The 21,358-nt window shown below is 33.5% G+C and overlaps 2 protein-coding genes across 3 annotated transcripts; one reads left to right on the forward strand and one right to left on the reverse strand.

Annotated features, from left to right (window-relative positions):
- Positions 1 to 8,693: 8,693 nt before the first annotated feature.
- Positions 8,694 to 12,936, reverse strand: LOC120249890 (sugar transport protein MST4). Its single transcript, XM_039258588.1, has 5 exons — positions 12,652 to 12,936; positions 11,332 to 11,654; positions 10,016 to 10,140; positions 9,639 to 9,927; positions 8,694 to 9,542 (listed from the first exon to the last, which is right to left on the reverse strand). The coding sequence occupies exons 1-5, from the start codon at positions 12,782 to 12,784 to the stop codon at positions 8,838 to 8,840; spliced, it is 1,575 nt and encodes a 524-aa protein (XP_039114522.1). The 5' UTR covers positions 12,785 to 12,936; the 3' UTR covers positions 8,694 to 8,837.
- Positions 12,937 to 16,281: 3,345 nt separating this feature from the next.
- LOC120283658 (ribosome-recycling factor, chloroplastic) lies at positions 16,282 to 20,349 on the forward strand. Of its 2 annotated transcripts, none has more exons than XM_039290367.1 (11): positions 16,282 to 16,396; positions 16,467 to 16,617; positions 16,701 to 16,770; positions 16,853 to 16,948; positions 17,209 to 17,306; positions 17,379 to 17,490; positions 18,309 to 18,350; positions 19,539 to 19,595; positions 19,694 to 19,744; positions 19,899 to 19,955; positions 20,179 to 20,349. In XM_039290367.1, exons 1-11 carry the CDS (start codon positions 16,315 to 16,317, stop codon positions 20,194 to 20,196), a joined length of 834 nt encoding a protein of 277 aa, XP_039146301.1. In that variant the 5' UTR covers positions 16,282 to 16,314; the 3' UTR covers positions 20,197 to 20,349. The 2 variants fall into 2 exon arrangements, with proteins under 2 accessions (XP_039146301.1, XP_039146303.1); XM_039290369.1 differs by having other exon boundaries at positions 16,470 to 16,617.
- The last annotated feature ends 1,009 nt before the right edge of the window (positions 20,350 to 21,358 follow it).

Here is a 21,358-nt window from a genome sequence, read left to right on the forward strand (position 1 = left end):
TGCCCTTAGTGCTTGATGAAGCACATACAAGGCTCTCTGTAATTTATAGACATAATCTTCCTTCTCTTTCACAACAAAACCTTTAGGTTGAAAAACATAAACTTCTTTCTTTAATTCACCATTCAAGAAGGCGGTCATGACATCTAACTGAAAAATACACCAGTTTCTCTGTGCACTTAGAGCAAAGAAGACTTGAATGGTCTCCATTCTAGCTACTGGTGAGAAAACTTCAGTTAAATCAACACCCTCTTATAGTGAATACCCCTTGGCAACAATCCTTGCCTTTTTCCTAAACACAAAGCCATCTGAATTGTACTTCGTCTTGTACACCCACCCATTTCAAACAACAGCATGTTTGCCTTCTTGTAAGAGAGAGAGCTTCCAAGTTTTGTTCTTATTTATAGCTTCCATTTCGTCTTGCACACCAGCTAGCCAACCTTCATCTTTGATAGCTTCTTCATAAAGTACTGGGTCTACAGAGATTAATACAAAAGAGCATGTGTTGTAGATATCATTCAAGTCTCGGTATCTTACTGGTGACTCATCTTCTCCATTGGAAGTAGTCTGAAGCTGAGAAAGTTGGGGAGATCTCAAGCCGTTCATTTATTTGATCTAATGGCTGAGAAATTCCTTCTTGATCAGCTTCAACATCTTCCTCCACATCAGCAATAGGTGTGAGGTTTGGTGTTGCTGAGTCAAATGAGTTCGACCAGTCCCAACGAAGATTCTCTAAAAAGTTCACCTCCCTGCTGACTTGGACACGTCTGGTAATAGGGTCCAGACATTTGTAAGCTTTAGAATCCTCCGTGCAGCCAATGAAAACTGCCTTTGACGACTTGGCATCAAGCTTTTTTCTGATTTGTGGGTCAATGAGAACATAGAAGATGCATCTGAAGACGCGCAGATGGTCAACCTTGGGATCTTCTTCAGTGCGCTCGTGGGAGATCTGTTGAGAATGTGAATTGCAGCAGCAACAGCTTCAGCCCACAACTCAATAGGGATCTTCATCTTCGCCAACATTGTTCTGGTCATCTCCGTGACAGTACAGTTCTTGCGCTCGGCCACGCCGTTTATTGAGGAGTCCGGGGAGCCGCCAGTTGATGCTTGATGCCAGTGGCGTTACAGAAGGTTTTAAAATCTCTTGAAGTAAACTCGCCACCTAGATCGGTACGGAGAGACTTTAGTGATAAGGAGTATTGATTTTCCGCCAAAAGTTTGAAGCTTTTAAAGATCCGTAGAGCATCAGATTTACTCTGAATAAAATACACCCAACTATACCTCGAATGATCGTTAGTTAACAGAAAAAAAAATACCGATTACCTCGAGAGAAGGTGTTTTCATCGGTCCAACTAAGTCACCATGGATCAATTCGAGTGATGCCATTGCCCGCTGAGCTTGATCTCTTGGAAACTCCAACCTTGCTTGTTTTCCAATAGAGCAAGCTTCACATGGTGATGTATGTACAATGGCTAGTACACAATCAACCAAATGCTGTGCTGATAGCTGTTTCAAACTTCTCAAATTTAAGTGGACATACCTCCTGTGCCACAACTTTGAAGTGCTTTTAGCTCCATGTGCAATATGAGCTGAATCTACATCATTTGCATTGAATGGAAAAAGCCTATGAGTTATCGAGCGAACTTTGGCCACCGACATGCTTGTTCGAGACTCCTTAATTAAGCATTCTCCACCTGAAAACTCAACATTATAACTAGTTGACATGAGCTGCCCGACGCTGAACAAGTTATGTGCCAAATTTGGCACAAATTGGACATTGGAAAGAATATGATTCTTCCCAGAGCTTGCTTGAAGTAAAACAGTCCCAACTCCTGCAACTTGGAGTGTATTACCATCACTTAATCTAATGGTTTGATGAGGACCTTCTTCAATACTGTGGAAGAGTGCTTTGTTCCCTGACATGTGGTTGGAGCACCACTGTCAATGAGCCAAATACCTCCAACTTTATTCTTTGAATCAACACTTGCCATGAAAAATACACCTTCATTCAAATCTTTTGTTTCTTCAGTCACATTCAAAGCTTTTTTTTTTGAACCAGCAATGGGCTTTTATGTGCCCAACTTTCTTACAATGGTGACATTGCACTCTACTTATGTTTTGTCTAAACTCAGGCTGAGTTTCAGTTGCTTCTGAGCTTCGGCCACGGCCTCTACCTCTTCCACGACCTCTAAAAACTCCTCTCCCTTGACCTCTTGTGAGATTTGTAGAGCTCCTTCCTACTATTAGTTCAGATTTCACTTGGAGAGCCTTTACTTCCACATTATCTGAATACATGTCAAGTCGACCTTCATGACCTTTCAAAGAGCCACTTAGCTCATCAACTGTCATCTATGACAGGTCTTTAGCTTCAACAATTGAGGATACAACATGAGAGAATTTGGATTAGGGATGTCAACGGGGCGGGGATTTACCGGGGGATACATTCCCCGGCCCCGGCCCCGATTTTCCACCCCTATCCCCGACCCCGGCCCCGAATCCGAATACGGGGATTTTTTTTCCCCGTCCCCGTCCCCGCGGGAATTTTTCAGTTTCGGGGATTCCCCGACCCCGACTAATAAATTAAATTATTATTATTATTTAATTTAAAATTTATATTATATTATAAAATTCTCATAAATATGAAATGACTATATCAATAATTTTCCATTAGATGCAAATAAAACATACATTAATGGACTTGAAATTAAATGACAAATTGGCTTTGGAGCAGAATTCATCACATTTGATCTTTAATTCACCTGTCCACCACACTTAACCTATTTATGAAACAGTTTGACATGCGGAATTTGACATTAGAGTTCACACACCAAAGTCATTGCACAGAATGTGGAACTGCAGGAAAACATGGAAAGGTAGCATTAGTAATTTTAACTTGGATTCATTGAGCACTCTTCAGTTGTAGTGCAAGTACCATTTTGTAGTAGTAAACAACAAGAAACAAATTTATATATATTAGTAATAAATTGTGATGAGACACAATAATACTTGATCTTATAATTCAAGGTCAATCATATAAATGCAACACCCATGATGACCACATAGTATAATTAAAATATACCTTTATTTATTCCATCTCTTCTTCACTCTCAAAATCTTCATTAATAGTGCCATATGTATCTTCTTTTTTGGAACACTCACCTATAAAACAAAATAATATTCATTTAATACAAAATAAATAAAAGTTATAATTTTTTTCAAATAAATTTGATTACCTTCAATATCTTTCAACAACCAATTTTGCGTGCACATCAATGCCTCCAAAGTATTCGCATGAAGCCTACTACGATGAGGACTCACCAATCTACCACCAGTACTGAAAGCAGATTCTGAAGCCACTGTAGAAATTGGAATAGCCAAGATGTCTTTGGCAATCATTTGCAAAATCGGATAACGGAGTCCACAACTTTTCCACCAAGCTAAAATGTCAAAATCCGGAGTTCTTGGCAAGACTTTTTCCTCCAAATAATGATCTAACTCCGACTTTAATATATTTTTGTTTGAATCACTCACATAGGAATCAAAACCATCAAGGAAGCTTGAATTAATAATGTCATTCTCCTTTATTTCATTACATGAAGTTTGCCGAGTAATTTTGCTAATTTGTGTAGAGCTTTCATATTCATGTAACAAGTCATAACAATAACTTGTAATCCTTTGAATTTCATAATCGGCTAAATGCCCATAAAGATGAGGAAAAAAATATTCCATTAATTTCAACTTATATCTTGGATCAAGCACGGTAGCTACTCCCATGATTCCATGAACCGTTTCCCAATATTTGTCAAACTTTATTGACATACTTGTGGCCATATTTCTGATAGTTTCACTAGGAGATTTAACCCAAGTGCTTAAAGAAACTTTAATCTCACACATCAATGGAAAGAAAACATTGGATGTAGGATATTTTCTCCCCGAAAATGCATTTGAAGCCGTATAAAAATACATGCAACTTTTTTTACAAATTTCCTCGGCTAACATCCAATCTTCTTCGGTTGGTGTAGAACTAAAATGTGGGTCCGTTTGTTGCAAACGATAAAAAACATCTTTATATTCCAAAGCAACACTAAGCATCAAATATGTAGAATTCCATCGAGTCTTGCAATCAAGCATCAATTGTTTGGAATAATTTATATTCAAAATTTGCACATTTTCTTTGAAAGTTTGTAGTCTTTTTGGTGTGGCCGTCCAAAAAAAGAAACACTATCTCTAACCCTCTCTATTCCATCACCCATGAGCTTTTAACCCATCTTGAACAATTAAATTCAAAATATGTGCACAACAACGCATATGAAGCAATTTTCCATGCAACAAGAGATGATTAGGATTGAGCTTAGACACTAGGATATCAACCATAGCATCATTAGTAGTGCAATTATCAACCGTCAAAGTGGACAACTTTCTTTCTATGTTCCAATCAAATATGCATTTCAACAATTCTTTAGAGAGAACGGCCGATGTATGTGGACAAGGCACATAAGAGAACCTAACAAGTTAAGAAAAATTACATACCTATAAGAAATATAATAGCATATAAGCTTACTTTCATAATTATAACAATGCAAAATAAGATTAGTAAAATAAACTACTAGAATGTCAATAAATTAAACATACCTCAAAACCAAACTTTGCAAATTCCAATTGTTGTCAATAAAATGTCCCGTGATAGCCATGAATCCTTTTTTTTTTTATTTGAAGCCGTCCACATGTCGGTAGTTATTGCAACCCTACTTAAATTCTTCTTCAAAAAGGTCAATGATCTTGGATTTTTTTCATTAACATAGATCTTCATTATATCATTTTTTTAATTGTATTCCGAGAAGGAATTTTTGAACATTGGTTGAAGATTTGTCGAATATTTCTTGAACCCATAATGTTCAACCATTGAAATTGGGTATTCATGCATTATTATCATACTAGCAAGATCTTTTCTTGAAGATTCTTGATCAAATGTGTAATTGCTAACACACATTTTTTTCCATCCGCCTTCCATTGTTGTTGCACTAATGTTTTTTTGTCTCATGTTGTTGAAAGGCCCTCATTTTTGCAAATTTTTATGATGGTCATGCAAATGTTTTTGTTCCATTTTTGCTCCCTCTACCAAGCAATTTCTTGCAATAATTGCATTCCGCTTTTATCGTAATCACCAACTTTAATCTTTTTTTAAAATGTTGCCAAACAATTGATTTCAATCTCTTCTCACCAACTTCTGTTGTTTCTTCACTAACTTCAGTAGAAATGTTTATAGGTGACTCATTTGGTGACTCCATAGGAGAATCAAGTGGAGTTAGTGAGCCATCAATTCTTATAGCGGATTGACTACTACCAACCGGAGTAGAACAATTACCACCTTGAGATGCCATCACTTCTCTATACAAAATATATGCACATATGTTAATTAATTGTTTTAAGTAGAACTTAGCAACCAAAATGGATAAAATATACTAATCATTATGAACAAAATTAAAAGCATTCAAAGTAAATTATATTCATAAAACAATAAAAACAAAAAACTAGAATTCTAACTTCTATGGACCAATTCAAATATATGATACTTCATTCAAATCATCCAATCTACCAATAAAAAAATCTAGAATTCTAACTTCCATGGATCAATCCAAGTATATCATACTTCATTCAAATCATCCAATCCAAGTAAATTATATACTAACTATTATCAATCAAACTACATCATACATTCATACTTCATTCAAATCATCTAATCCACCAATAAGAACTAACAAGACTACATTCATACTTCATTTAAATCATCCACCCATTCATACTTCATTTAAATCATCCTTAATGGTGAAAGCATGAGTAGCAACCTTGGGTAGTAGACTCTTAAGGGGATCGAGTTCTTAATGGTGAAAGTGTAGCCGCCGGTGGGTTCAAGGTTTGGAGATGGTGATGACTGATGAGGCAGACTTTGGAGGAAAGATGGTGATGTCTAGGGCTTTTAGAGAAGATTAGATGATGATGGATCGGGTATTTGCTTTTAGAGAATATAGTAAAGACTAAAGAGGCTAAAGGTAGATGTTGGATTCAGGGTTAACGGGTAAAGATCCAAAAATTTCTCACATTTTTTTACATTTTTCAACCTTTTTTTCTAAAAAGTTTTACAAATGAACCAAAAGATGAAAGATCTTTAACTTTTTTTCTTTTTTTCTTTTTATATCCATATAAAAAAATTCTTTTTTTACTTAATAATATCATTAGGATATAAATATATTCGCACTTATTAATTATGTTATATCCATTATATTCTTTTTTTACTTAATAATATTATTTATAAAAGTTTTTACAAATGAACCAAATATATTCTTTTTTTATATCCATTGTTTATTTGATTTTTTTATAATTCAAATTTAATTATGTTATTAAAAAAAATAGTTTGTTATTTCCATTGATCTTATTCAATCTATAATGTCTATTCATTATTTCATCTAGGTATTGCCTTATCGGCTTTGAAATGCTAAATTGCTAATTGCTAATCAATTCTATTTTTTAATTAATATAAATTATTTTTTAACTTTTTTAAAGATAAATACATAATTTTTCTTTTTATTCATTAGATTAAGATCCTCTCTTCTCTAATCTCATCTCGTTAATCTCATAATCCCTAATTCAATTATAATTTATAATTAATTAATATAATGAGATGTGTTTTTGTTTGTTTGCCTTATCGGCTTTGAAATGCTATATTGTTGTATTTTTAATTTGTTGTTTAGACAAATATTCTATCATGTTGTATTTTTATTTTTATTGTTTGGACAAATGAATTGTTGGTATTTTTATTTTTGTTGTTTAGACAAGTATTATATCATGTTGTATTTTTATTTTTGTTGTTCATGAAACAAGTATGATGTTGTGTTTTTTTATTTGTTGTTTAGATGAATGTCATATTGTATTTTTAATCCTTAAATGTTTTTTTAATTACAAATGTTTTTAATTATTGGTTATTTACACTTTAACCCCACATTTGTTTTTTTGTAATTATTTCAATAATTTGTTTGTGGTCTTTTTTTAGGCCATTTTGTAAAAAGAAATTGTTATTTAAATATGAAACATTATTTGAAATAACTCAATAAGAATTATTATTGGTAATTATTAAAATGGGAATTTTTTTAAATTATTTTTATTAATATTATTATTATTATATTATTAATATTTTGAAAATAATGTGGATGCTGGTTGCCGGGGTTATTTGTAACCCCGGCATCGGGGTTGTAACCCCGATGCCGGGGTTATTTGTTAATAATATTATTATTATTAACAATAATAACAATAATAATAATAATAATAATATTGTTATTAATAAAATAATTTAAAATAATTCCATTCTAATTTCAAATAATGTTTCATATTTAAATAACAATTTTTTTTAAAAAATGGCTTAAAAATAGACCACAAAGAAATTATTGAAATAATTACAAAACAAATGTAGGGTTAAAGTGTAAATAACCGGTAATTAAAAACATAAATGTAATTAAAAACATTTAAGAGATTAAAATGAAAATTTATAAAAATAATATAAAAAATAAAAATTCCCCGACCCCGGCCCCGACCCCCGAAAAAATTCCCCGACCCCGGCCCCGACGGGTCGGGGAATCGGGTTCCCCATCGGGGCTGGGGCTCATTGACATCCCTAATTTGGATGTTAAGCTTCTCAGTATTTTGCCAACAATATCTTGCTCACTAAACTTTTCACCAAGTGACTGTATTTGATACACTACAGTTAAGACACGACTGATGTAGTCCTGCACAAACTCATCCTCCTTCATGCGAATGTTCTCAAGTTCTTGCTTGTGAGTGTGAAGCTTGGCTGTTGTGCTCTTTGAACATCCTTGGAACTCATTCTTCAAGATGTCCAAACCTTTCTTTGCATTCCTTGTTTGTGAGATTCGGATCAACACCTTCTTGTCTAATGCTTGTTGAATAAAAAACAAGGCTTTGGCATTCCTTTTGATGTTCTCAGTCATCTTGTGTTCATCTTCTTCATCCTCTTTATAACCCTTTTCAACTATGCTCCAGAGATCTCTGGACAGGAGCATAGTCTCTATCTTTAGACTCCAAAGACTGTAATCTTCACCATCGAAGTAAGGCACATTTGTAGAAGAACTTCTAGAGCCTCCAGCATTTGCCATTATCTCTAATACCACTATGAGAAAGAGAATAAAAAGTACCAAGCTTTCAAGATCACACACACTTGAACAAAACACACACTTCTTTAGTTGAACACTCACTGAATTAATTATCATACATACTGACACTGCGATCAGCTTCAAAACTAAAGAGAATGCAAAGATGCCAATCTGTTTAGATGTAGACACATCATCAATTACAAACAGTGAAATTCATAAAACAACAAACATAATTAATATAATGATAGATGACAAAATAGGAGTCAACTAACTCCACTTAATCAGACACCAAACATAGCCATCAACAGGATTCTCCACTGAGCAACATAATTCTGAGCAAAATTCCTCGACACAAGATTCTTAACATATGAAAGTTCTAGCTAAGCAACTGATTTATCTTCAATTAGAAATTATTAGCCGTTCTTTGCGATTGGATTAAGCGGATAGCATTGAATATTATGTTTTATGACTGTTACAATTGACATTTCCTCTGTAAACCGTCTTTTAGTTGCGATGATTTTATGCTGTATCACATTAATATAAGTTGGTTTTCCTTTGTTAATAATTTTCAGTACCGTCAAAACAAAGAGCATATCTATATTACTATGGGACTGTGAGGGGCAGATGCCATGCTCATCTGAGATAGAATGATACAACTATAACTATAAGCAGAACAAATTAAGGCTGCAGCTCAGTAGCGCCATTGCTGTAGTTCTTCTTAGGCTCATTGTAATCAATATCATCATCATCATCATCATCATCAACGTAGCGCTTCCAGAACCAGTGCTTCTTCCAGACTCTTTCAGTCATCTCCTCAATCGGAATATTCTTGGTCTCGGGGAGGAAGAAGAGGACAAAGATGGACATGATTACCACCCAAGCAGCAAAGAAGATGAAGATGCCGTACTTAAAGTGACAGAGCATAGAGAGGAATGCCTGAGCAATGACAAAGGTGAAGAGGAGGTTCACACATACAGTCACACTTTGCCCGGCCGATCGTACCTCTAGCGGGAATGTCTCACTGGGAATGAGCCATCCAAGAGGCCCCCATGACCACGCGAAGGATGACACAAAGACGCAGACCATGACCACGACCAGAATGGCGTAGCCATGGCTCAAGTTGTCTGAATGATCAGTCACTTTGATGCCGAGGATTACGGCAATGATCACCTGAGAAAGGAACATTTGCACACCAGCCTCTAACAGCAGCGCACGCCTGCCTACTCTGTCCACGCAATAGATGGACACAACGGTCGATAGCACATTCACGGCTCCAGTGATCACAGCCGAGTACAATGACGCATCATTTTTGAATCCCAGCGTGTTGAACAACACAGGTGCGTAGAACATGATAGCATTGATACCAGTGAATTGCTGGAAGATCTGCAAGCATTGCATTTGACAAACCAACAAATCAATGGATTTCATACTTTTGAAATACGTTTTATATACACATAAACAATGGCCGGTAAGCAGTACCTGAAGAAGGATGGCGATAATGAGTTGGGGGCGATTGCGTCGCTTGAGAAGGTTACGGAAAGGATGCTTGACCTGTTGGGCAATGCGGCTGGCCTCGAGGATCTCATTGAACTCAGGCTCGACATTGTCCGTCCCGCGAATGCGCTTGAGCACGGCCTTGCCTTCTTCGAGCTTGCCCCGCTCGATTAGACTGTTCGGCGTGTCGACCACCACCAGTGAACCAATTGTCAAAAGAATAGCTGGGATTCCGGCAAGTGCTAATGATAGTCTCCATCCCCATGGGTGTATTCTAAATGCATTAATCCATCAGTAATTGTCATGTATTTAGTTTAATTTCATTGATTATAACACAAATTAAATCAATGGGATGAACTTACTTGCTGGTTCCATAGTTGATGAGGTTGGCAAACAGAATGCCAATAGTGACATTGAGCTGAAACAAGATGTTGAGACCTCCACGGATTCTTGTTGGAGCAATCTCTGATAGGAACAGAGGGACAGCCTGCCAAGTGCAACACGTAATTACATGTTAGTTTGTTTTCTAAGCTTTGATTTGTTATATGTGACAAACACAACAGGTTAAATTATTAGTCACAGTCATGAATATTATCAATAATTCTTGATGCATAGTTTTCATAGGCCATGACATGAAACGGAAACTTAGACAAGTCAAACGCTGAGGTTTGTATGTTAGTGAAGGTTAGAATTTCCCATCCATTTCAATGTTGAATAATTTAAACAAGGTACCACTTTTGACTAACTTAACCCAATGTCACAGTCTTGTTGTTTTATCATCAGTCATTCTCCATATATAAATAAATGAAGGCTACATATTAAATATTGTTTTATGTTTTATATAATCCCACATAACTCCTTCAATTATTATTACTATTATAAAAATAAATAAATAAAACAAGATATGAGTTGGGTATGTTTTATATAATCCCACATAACTCCTTCAATTATTATTACTATTATAAAAATAAATAAATAAAACAAGATATGAGTTGGGTAATGACAAGTAAACCACAAAAAAAAGAAATGGACTAATGGACCTCAACCACTGAAACATGTGCATCAATGAAATGGACGCGTCCATTTATTCCGGGATTCGATTCTCTCATTGACTAACTTGAGCAAGCCCACACCATACAGCATGACCCACAAGATATTAGCAATGTTACTAGTCGTTATTATTATTATTATTTTTAGACCTTTTTTTTCGTATAATGATTAAGCTCAACAATCACACACGGCATCAATTCAACCATAAGTTTTGGACACCGGACATGTATGGAATGATATTGGTAAACGTCCTAGTTTATATATATATATATATATATATGAGAACCAATCATTTAGGGACGTCCCTAGATTTCAAATCTAGAGATGTCTATAGTAGCCATCGGATGAAAATCTGACGGCTATTATCATTATGAACAGTAGAAACCGCGTTCTACAGTGTTGTGCAGTGATCATGAGCAGTAAAAAAGTGTACAATGTTTATATAATCAATCAACCATCGGATGATGATCCAACGGCTTAGATTTAAAACGTCCCTAGATTTCAAATCTATGGACTTACTTAGATGATGTTTTCCCTATATATATATATATATATACAAGTAAAACATATATAAATCTACCTAAAATTATCAATAATAATTGGGTTGTGATTAACCAGTGAACCTGACCTGATTAGCAAAGCCAACACCACAACCAAGTAGAATTCGACCAACTATGAGCATGCCGAGGTCTTGGGCTGCACCATTGAAAATAACTCCGGCGATAAAGAATGCTCCGGCGATGAGCATTGTTAGCCGGCGGCCGAGCCGTCTAGTCGTGTAGGATGCGAAGAATGTGGCTGTTAGTCCGGCTAAGTATAACGATGATGTGAATAGTTGTAGGTCTTGATTGTCATATTTGCAGTAGTTGCTCTCCAGGCCTTTTTCTTGTTTTTTCCGGTATACTTTGGGGAAAAATTTTCGGAGAAAATCATCCATTGATGTAACGCCACCTGTTATCATTAAAATATTTGCTCATTAATTAATTATAAATTAGACTTGACTTTCATTTTGATTAATGAGTTTAAGGTCAATTGGAAATGAAAACAGAAACTTACCAACTGGCACATGAATAGGTATCCACTAAGAAAACAATCATGTTAATTTTAGAATAGTTATATGAAATGGTGGACCATATAAAATTCAGGGTGCTTGATTAGCAACTTCAAAGCAAATATTTTATAATCATAAGTTCTCTTTTTGCCTAAAGTTTGTTGTGAAGTTCTATATTTATGAAGCAGAAGAGGGATGATGCTTGAGAACAAAGGGAAAAGAAAATATAAAAGTTACTAAAATATGATGGTTTGCATATCAGTTATAGCACGTGAATTAATGTCCTCTTATCTTTTATAGAGAAAAAAAAAGGTAAAAGGATGAAGCAAACCATATATGCATGTATCTTATTAAAACAAAGCTAAAAAGAAAGAAAAGATGTCACTTTTTTGGGAAGAAGAGTTTAAAATCATGTATTGGCTATTAATTTTTTTCATCAATACATAGAAACAGTTTGGCTTCCAATATTTTCTGGGTTTTTTTTCTCTATTAAGTTATTTATTTACTATTATTTTTTTTTAGAAAGACGACAAGCGCCGTTTTTCTCTATTAAGTGCATCACATAAACTTAAAACAATTAAATCACAATAAATAAATGTATTAAATTCAAACATCAAAATAAATAATCATAAACGAACTGGCATCTGTTTAAATAAATAAAAATCAAGTTTCACAGAATCCAAGTTTATGCTGGACTTTGAAGTTTGAAATATGTGATGATTTATATTAAACTATATTATGGTTACTTGTGGTCCTTTCTTTATCTATTTCTTTACTAAAATAATATTTATAAATAAATAGAATGGATGAAAGCAGTGAAACACGTAGACATGTTCATTAAACAATCATACATCAATGAAAACAATAATATTAATCACAAAAAGAATAAGTTCTCACCAGAAATACCAACGTCATAGCCAAACATCAAACCTCCAGTTGCAGCCATGATGCAGGACATGATCACTATGGGAGTGATCTTGGCTTCAAACTGTGTGCCGGAGCCGGCCGACACCGCAAACCCTCCGGCCATCTTCCGACCAGTGAATGAAGAAGTAGATGACTCACAAGAGAAAGAAGAAGAAGAAGAAGATGATGATAAAAGGAAAGTAAGAGAAATGGAATATTGAAGAGAAGAACAAGGTTCAAGTCTACTTGTTCATGTCTTTATAGAGAAAAGAAGTACTAATAATGCATGAGTTACTAGCTAATAAGAGTCATTAAGGAAATGGTTTGGGTTCCAGTTATATTGATTGCAGAGTCAAAGCCGTGGGTTTGCCGCGTGTCATCATCTTTACGGTGGATTTTCTAGACGGCTGGCCAGTCAATCAACGGCTCTTGTGTTTTTTTAAATGTTTTTTTTTTTTGCTTGCGTGTACCTACATTTATATGTAATTGCTAATATGTGTTGTGAAAATCACATGGAGTTATCTATGCTTTAAAAATATTATTATTTGTTTTTATATTTTTTAGAAATTTTATTAGAGATTTTTACAAGTAACAATCCAACTTTTGTTGTTGTTATTATTATTATTACAATTATGAAAAAAAAAATTCCATTACTATTGAAAAAATATTCTAAATGTTGAAATTAACTACTATTTTTCACACAAAATATTGTAAAAAAATAATGCTAATTTTTTTTTTCAATTTTTTTTAGAAAAAATGAAATAACTAAAATACTCTTAAAAGAATTATACCCATGATTTTACGCATCCTCCTTAATTAATTTGACTAATAAAAGATGTTCTTTTATTAAATTACAATAAACACATAATTATAGAAGTTTGTGTTAAAGAGAACTTAAATTTCATAAAAAGAACAAACCATAATGAAATACTTTTCTTCATCAATTAAAGAGATAAGATGTGATTTTGTAAAATTGTTTAAATTACCATTTAACAACAACAAAAATTATATAAATAAATAAAATATGATTTTTAGAAGAGTATATTAACAATAACTCACTTCTCTTTTGATTCAAAAAGAGTACCGGGCTCGTGGGAACATGAAAAAGGTGGCTTGAGTCTATCTTGCTGTGAGTCAGACTAGGTTGTGGATAAATTGGATTTGGTTAAGGATAATGAGTCACGTGTACAATGGTGACATAGCCATTAATATGAACATGAACCTTCACAAGGTTCACACCAAATAATAAAGCCACTTTTAATGATAATTAAATGAATGGGTTTAACTTTTATTTGACCGGAAAAACTTAGAATATTATGCAGACCAGTCAAATTGAAGAGTTTTATTTTGAACCCATGCACACAATCTCAAATGTGATGACTTATGTATTTTGATCCAGGAAGTATAATGAGGTATGGATTTTGACTTATCTGAGTTATGGGTTTTGACTTTTTGTCATGAGTTAGAGATGTTAATTTGGATTTTGTTTGCTGTTGTTTGTGTGATTTTCTTACCCGAGCCGTTTTTTTTTTATTTGTCATAATTAATCTAATTTTATGTAAAAAAAAATTAATTATTTCAAAAAAAATTTATAAAAAATTAGTTATTTTTTTAAAATTACTCATAATTTATATCTCCACATTTCTTTCTCATAAATGTGGTTCATCCATCTCTTAAAAAAAATAAAAAAATAAGAAAGTTGAATAGAATGTTAAAGATAATTTTAGAAAAAAATAATAAATATTTTTTTATATTAGAAAATGACTGATAAAAAAAGAACATTGATTTGTGACAAGAACAAAAATAGAAGGGTAGCATATTGTGTGTATGGAATTTATGATTTTATTAACGTCAGAGTGGGTATGGAAAAATAAGTTAAGTATTTTGGTGAAATTGTATTTTGGACTTTTAAATATACGTCAACAATTCATATACTGTTATAAGTCATGTTTGTGGCAATAGAAAATAACAAACTTTTTGTATGTATCTTTTGGAAGTTGAAATTATTGGTAGAAACAGAATAAGATGATAAGAATGCTTTTATATTCAATTTTTCCGGCACTCTTATAATTATTTCAAAAGGGAAAAAAAAACATATAAAATAAGTAGAAGGAAGAAAAGTTGAAGATATTGGCAATACAATATATAATGGAGTTGGTGATAGAAAAAAGGAAAAGGTATCCATGTATTTTTCAAACCAAATTGCACTTATTTTGACCAATAGTACACAAATTAACACAAATCCAAAAAATCTTAAGCTATATAAGAAAGTTTTCTTTTATTTTTTTTAGAAATAATTATATATATATATATTTTCCGTAAACTGGCTTTTTATATGGGCGAGATACTAAAACCTCTATATAATGATAAATTTCTCCTTACATATTCTATTTATATACATAAATTTTTAATTTTAAAATCATTTATTTAAGTATCTCCACTACTTTGGCCAACTCTTTATTGTTATATATATATATATATATAAAGACATGAATGAATTCCACATTAGCAAATTATAAGATTAATATACAATTTAAATCGAAGTTGAGAAATTAAAAAATTATAACAAAGATTGTTAGTCTAAGAAATGATTGAGCTTTTCTTAATATTCCGTCCATAGTCAACAATGGGGAATATATCTGCCCTAGTTTCCAAATCCCAATAATTTTCTTATTATCCCCGTGTTTTGCATGGAATCATCACTTTAATGGTGTTTTTGGATTGCGGGAAAGGCATTATTAGAATGAGAATAAATTTAATTCGTAACTATATACCTATCTACATTTAGTTTAAGGTACTATAGTATTTTTATGGGGAAAAAATTTAAAATTCCCTCACTTGAGCTAATAACATTTCTCTTAAAATTACAGTAATGTTTTCCCCCTGAAAAATAATTGGTTTGTCCTTTTAAATTTAATTATTTATTCAATAATTTTAGCATTTTTAATTATTTAATTAGTAATTAACTAATTAATTAATTATAATAATTAAAAAGTACATAATTCAAATTAATTAATAATAATTATCATTGTCATTATTCATCAATTAATTAATTTAAATATTTAATTATAATAATTAAAACAAATAATAGCTAAAGGGTTTATTTAACTAAAATATTTAATTATAACTATTATTTAAATTATTTAATAAACAAATAAATTTAGTTTACAAAAACAAGTAATAGTTGCGTAAATTTTTTATTTAAATATTTAAATATAATAATTAAAAAGAATAAAAATTAAGGGGGTTTATTTAATCAAAATATTTAACTATAACTATTTAAATTATTTTATAATTTATTTGCCATAAAAATCATTAATTATTTTATACAATATCATTTATTTATCTTAAAAGACAAAAATAATTTCACCACATTTTTTTTTATTTTTTTATTTTTATTTCCATCCCTTCCAACCAAACACTATTATTTTCATTAACCACACTTTCATTCCGTATAATCTCACTTACTTCGTTCTTATTCCGCAAACCAAACACGGTTAACACTAAACTAAAGCAGGTGTTTGGGTTTGGCCAGTTGACATGAAATGGGCCGGCCCGTGCAGTCGTAAGACGGCCCATCAGTCTCTTATCCAATAGAGAAGAAGCACGCACGAATGAACAAGAAGCAAGCAGGCAAGCAAGCAGCTCTCATCCATGGCGACGGCGCCAATTCAGGCCTTCACTCACGCCAAGCTCAACGCTCCCTCATCCCTCCTCCTCGTCTCTTCCACTCCAGGTACCTTCCAATCATCCATTCCGGTTTCTCCTCTCTGTTTCCTTTCTTTCAATCCCTAGTCCATCACCAGAAGCTCGCCGGAGAGGGTTACATACTCACTTGAAACACCGCCTTCCTGATGCTCTGAAATGGAGCTCGTCATCAAGCTATGTCACCATACAGCAAGGCTCTGCCGCTTTCTCTCGCCGTCAATTGCGTACTAAGCCCAATGCTGCTTGGAGGCCAGTTCCAGCTTCTTGTTCCTCTCTTGGTAAATGCCTGGGTTTTTCTGTTTGTTCAAGCATTGTTTTCTCTTCTTCTTCAGAGCTGGAGTATTTAGGTGTGCTACTATTGAGGAAATTGAGGCTGAGAAGTCCGCTATCGAGAACGAAGCTGTATGTGAATTTGTTTATTTATTTTGATAATCCTGTTACTGAATTATGACACACACACACACACACACACACACACTACCAGAAAGATAGAATGGAAAAGACCATTGAAGCGGTTAGGGCGAGTTTCAATGCTGTGAGGACGGGTAGAGCGAACCCGTCCATGCTAGATCGAATTGAGGTACTAACTTGGTTATCTTTAATCTCTATGATTAAAATTTTGATTTTTTTTATACAAAGATATAGAAAATGCAATCTTTTCTTATGGTACATCGCTGCTTTCATGTTTCAAATTGACATCTATAATGACCACAGCCACTAAAAAAGCTTTTTCTGTAATCTAATAGTTCCGTTTCCTCCTTTGGTTTTTATCTAATTACTGGGGCCAAAAAGGTGATAATGGTTCTTGCTAGAATAAACTTCGTTTTGTCTACCTTCCAGGTTGAGTACTATGGAAGTCCAGTGAATTTGAAAAGCATTGCACAAATCAATACTCCAGATGCCAGCTCTCTTCTTGTCCAGCCTTATGACAAATCTTCGTAAGTTATTTTCACTTCTGCAGCCACTTTCAAGGCTTTTCCAACCTTCTGATGCATCCCATTCGTTTACAGCTTGAAGGCCATTGAGAAGGCTATTGTGAATTCTGATGTTGGATTGACACCAAACAATGATGGAGAAGTGATTAGACTGAGCATCCCTCAGTTGACTGCTGAGCGAAGGAAGGTTTGTTCCCATGACTCCTCCATAACAGGCACAACATGGAAATTATTCTTAGTTTGAATGTGAATGTATCTTACCACTGAAAACAATGCTTGCTCTAATTCCATAATCATGGATAACTTGCTTTTTAGCTTTGCTTGCATAAACTGTTTAAGCAATAATATATATATATACCAGTCCTGCTCTAATTTGCCTATGCATCAACCTGAAATAGTCCAACTTTCATAATTTTCAGCAACTATCCTGTCAATATTGGCTTTAAGATCAGTGTAGAGGCTCAATTGTTTGTCTATCTATGAAAATGCCTTGCCATCTAAATGCCTCTCCATCTTTTACTGGTTCAACATGCTGGATACATTAATTGACTGTATTGAAATCTTTTGGTACAACAATCACTATACACATGATTTTCAGAGACGCAAAATGTTCAGCTGGAGCCTAGTTTGGGTCTTTCTTCCCAATAAATATCTGGTCATCCCTCATGTCATGAGTTTTATTCCTTTTCATCTGCTTACTACTCTTAATTGTTCTTCCACCCTTACTTGAACTAGATCTTTATGTATATCTATTTTATTTTCTATCAACAAATCTTAATTATCAAGAGTTGAACCCAAAGCCTCTGCATCGATCCTTATGTCAGCTTCCTACGAAATTAGTGGTTGTAAAAATGTTGGTTAGCTTCCACATAATTGAAGTTTGAAAGATCTAATATTATGTATGTTCTCACTCAATTTACATTACCATATTAGAGTTCTTAGCCTATGTTTATGTGCTAAAATCCCAACAATTACTTGAACTATCCTTCTTATTTTGGATTTCAGGAGTTATCAAAGATTGTTGCAAAACAAGCTGAGGAGGGAAAGGTAAACATATTCCATTTTTCTCTTGCTGATATCAACGGGGAAATTTAACTGGAATTGTTTTAGCATGCCAGCTTCATTGGTGGTTGGGGTATCCTTGGGCAGTTAATAATAAAACTGGAAAAACATTATGCATCACTTTGTAAATTATCTATGAATGAGACTGTGTAATCAGTGTAAAATGTCATTCATATATCCAGATTATCCTCAATGAAACAGAATTGAAAAACTAGAGTTAGATAGTTTTTAATGTGTCAAATGGTCCAAGTTAGAAAACCGTGAACCTTTTTGATCTTGTGGTGTTGAGATAATGAGACGCTGCATGAAGTCATAGCCATTGTTTTGGTATATATGACTTTGGTCTTCCTGCTCCAGTTTTACTATTTGTTTAGTTAAAATTAGAGGGTAATGTCTCCGTTGTTCATATTTTAACATGAACCATACCTCCTTTTCTTGTCCAGTTGAAACTCGGACTATGCCTATCGCCTATCATAAGTTATGCCTATGGCTTTGTTTGATACTTCAACATTGATCAAATCACTGTAGGGTTTATATCTGAAGATTGTTTCTTGATATGGCTGAACCATTGTTTTCTTGTGTTAGTTTTACCTGTTATCTAGAAAATGACACAAGGATTTATCTACAAAGAAAAAGTTAGAATTTTTTTGTTTTGATTGTTATTGAGAAGTGTTTCCTTAATAATTATTTTTGCAGTACATCCCTTTTTCTATGTCAATAGCAACAACTCAGCAGTTAGTTTTTGGATAGTTTTGTAGAAAAGAAAAGTCACAAAAAAAGTCTGAAGTTCTCTAAAATTTAAAAGACCTTATGCTGTGTTGTCCTTACTAGGTACAAAGTCACTCTTTTAAAAAAAAGAATTACTGAGAGAAACCCTCTCACTGTAAATAAACCCTTCCCGAGTTTTTCTTTATAAAAGTAATCCTTAAATTTATTATCCAACATCAGAAAAACCTCCATGTGGTTTAGCTGTTATCAGAAAAACATAATGACCCTCTTAGTTTTAAGTTATTGACCTTCTGTTGTTCAATGGAGTTAATCAGAATTTCTGTATTGGAATTTATTTGCTTAGTTTATAGGAGCACTGCTATTACTTGAATTATAAAGTTTATTCTGGTCCTATTATTGGAGGTCTTAGTAAGTTTCACCAAGTTAAAGTGAACAATCTTTCAGGTTGCCATAAGAAATATAAGAAGGGATGCAATAAAAGCCTATGAAAAGCTTGAGAAGGTTTGTCTTGAAAATACCAGTATAGACATTTCTTCTTTGGGCCCCCCTTGATGTCCTTGGTCTAAAGTGGCTTTGTTGGCTTATGTTGTCCTTGATAGGAGAAAAAGCTTTCAGAAGACAATGTGAAAGATTTGTCAAGTGATCTGCAGGTGAAGGCATTTAAGCACCACAACTGACAACTGTGCCAACTACCAATCCTCTTATGTCTTTCAAGTTTATGACTTTAGTGTTCTTTTTTATTTATACATTGTTTCACACTTGATCTTGTGTTTGCTGGATCTAATATATCTCGTTTTCATGCAGAAGGTTACTGATGAATATATGAAAAAGATGGAGTCCATCCAAAAACAAAAGGAGAAGGTATGCCAAAGTGTCTCATCTTTAAATTTCACCCATTCATTCAACATGAACATGCACCATACATTACAAGATCCGAATCTCTCAACACCCTTGTCAAATAATGCCACATTCAATTTTATTTCATTTTCTTGATGTCATATAACTTTGCTGATTTCATAGTTTTCACCTATTTAGTCAGTGATTTGCATCCTTCCCTGACTAAAACTTGTTTGTCTGTTTTCAGGAATTGTTGACAGTATAAATCTTCGGATACTCCCTCAAAAGATCGGTGAATGTATTTTTTTTGGTTTGTTTTTTTGAGTTACTAAGTTTTTTTTTAATGTAAAAATGATTGAATAGGTTCCAATGTCAAATATTTTCCTTATTCACAATGAGACCATTCTGAAGTTGATCATGAGACAATGATAATATCCTAGTTGGTCCTTTTAAGTGGGCACATTTTTAAAAGTAGAGGGACTGATTGAGAGCATGTTTAACTAAGTGGGCACATTTTCAAAAATAGAGGGATTAATCGGGAATATTTCTGAGTAGAGGGACCAAAAGAGAAAGGGAAATATAGGGACTATTTTGGTGATTACACCAAAAAAATAAACCTCTTTTTCATTAGAATTTTGAGAATATTCTTAGACTAATCAACTTGTGCCAAAATAGGACAAGTATCATGCATAACCAATTAATTCTTAAAGACTCGGACAGTCGGACATATAAACGTGCAGAAATAAAACACCGCTGATATGTTGTTAAGTTTAATTTTTTAAAAAAAATTTAATCTTATATTTGAAAAACCAACTAATCATTTTAACTAATATTATAATTTTGGACTGGTTCAATGTTAGGTCCCACTCTTGAACTTTCCCGACCAACAACCCTGTTACATAGTCCACGTGGCAAAACCGTAATTATAAGGGCCCACCCATGACTATTCCATCCATCTTCCAAGATCTTGTTAGTCATGGTCGGTGGCAACACCAGAGCTGAACATCTGGGACCATAATGTGTTATTTACTTCAATTTTTTTTTTTTTTAAAAAATACCAATAAATAAAAAAAAGAAAACAAACGAAATATTTGAAAGAGGGAGTATCCAAAATGAGATGGATCTAAAATCACATCTAATGTTAATAATTGTTGAATGCCAGTGAGACAAAAGCAAAAGCATCTCACGAGGCTGTCTGTCTGACCCGTGTGGGTGCGTTGTGGGCCATGTTCTTTTTTAATATTAAAATAATAATAATAATAATAATTTAATTAATTAATTAAAAAAGCAAGATATTTTTCCAGTCTGTGTGAGAGCGACCCATCTTGCCGCCACGTAGTCCAAGCAAAAAAAGAAAAATCCATAGCCATCTTCATGTCCCACCTCTCTATTTAAGTACTAATATTAATATTATCTATATATATAAA

Source organism: Dioscorea cayenensis, chromosome 19, assembly GCF_009730915.1.
Source record: "Dioscorea cayenensis subsp. rotundata cultivar TDr96_F1 chromosome 19, TDr96_F1_v2_PseudoChromosome.rev07_lg8_w22 25.fasta, whole genome shotgun sequence".
NCBI classification, from domain to species: domain Eukaryota; kingdom Viridiplantae; phylum Streptophyta; class Magnoliopsida; order Dioscoreales; family Dioscoreaceae; genus Dioscorea; species Dioscorea cayenensis.

What these genes read in the sequence shown, in the direction of transcription:
- LOC120249890 (XM_039258588.1), bottom strand. Translation starts at nt 12,784, where the DNA reads ATGGCCGGAGGGTTTGCGGTGTCGGCCGGCTCCGGCACACAGTTTGAA. An exon ending in GTGTTGGCTTTGCTAATCAG is followed by an intron (nt 10,141 to 11,331) that starts GTCAGGTTCACT and finishes TGCACTTGGCAG; the next exon opens with GCTGTCCCTCTGTTCCTATC. An exon ending in ATCAACTATGGAACCAGCAA is followed by an intron (nt 9,928 to 10,015) that starts GTAAGTTCATCC and finishes TAATGCATTTAG; the next exon opens with AATACACCCATGGGGATGGA.
- LOC120283658 (XM_039290367.1), top strand. Translation starts at nt 16,315, where the DNA reads ATGGCGACGGCGCCAATTCAGGCCTTCACTCACGCCAAGCTCAACGCT. An exon ending in CAGCCTTATGACAAATCTTC is followed by an intron (nt 17,307 to 17,378) that starts GTAAGTTATTTT and finishes ATTCGTTTACAG; the next exon opens with CTTGAAGGCCATTGAGAAGG. An exon ending in TGACTGCTGAGCGAAGGAAG is followed by an intron (nt 17,491 to 18,308) that starts GTTTGTTCCCAT and finishes TTTGGATTTCAG; the next exon opens with GAGTTATCAAAGATTGTTGC.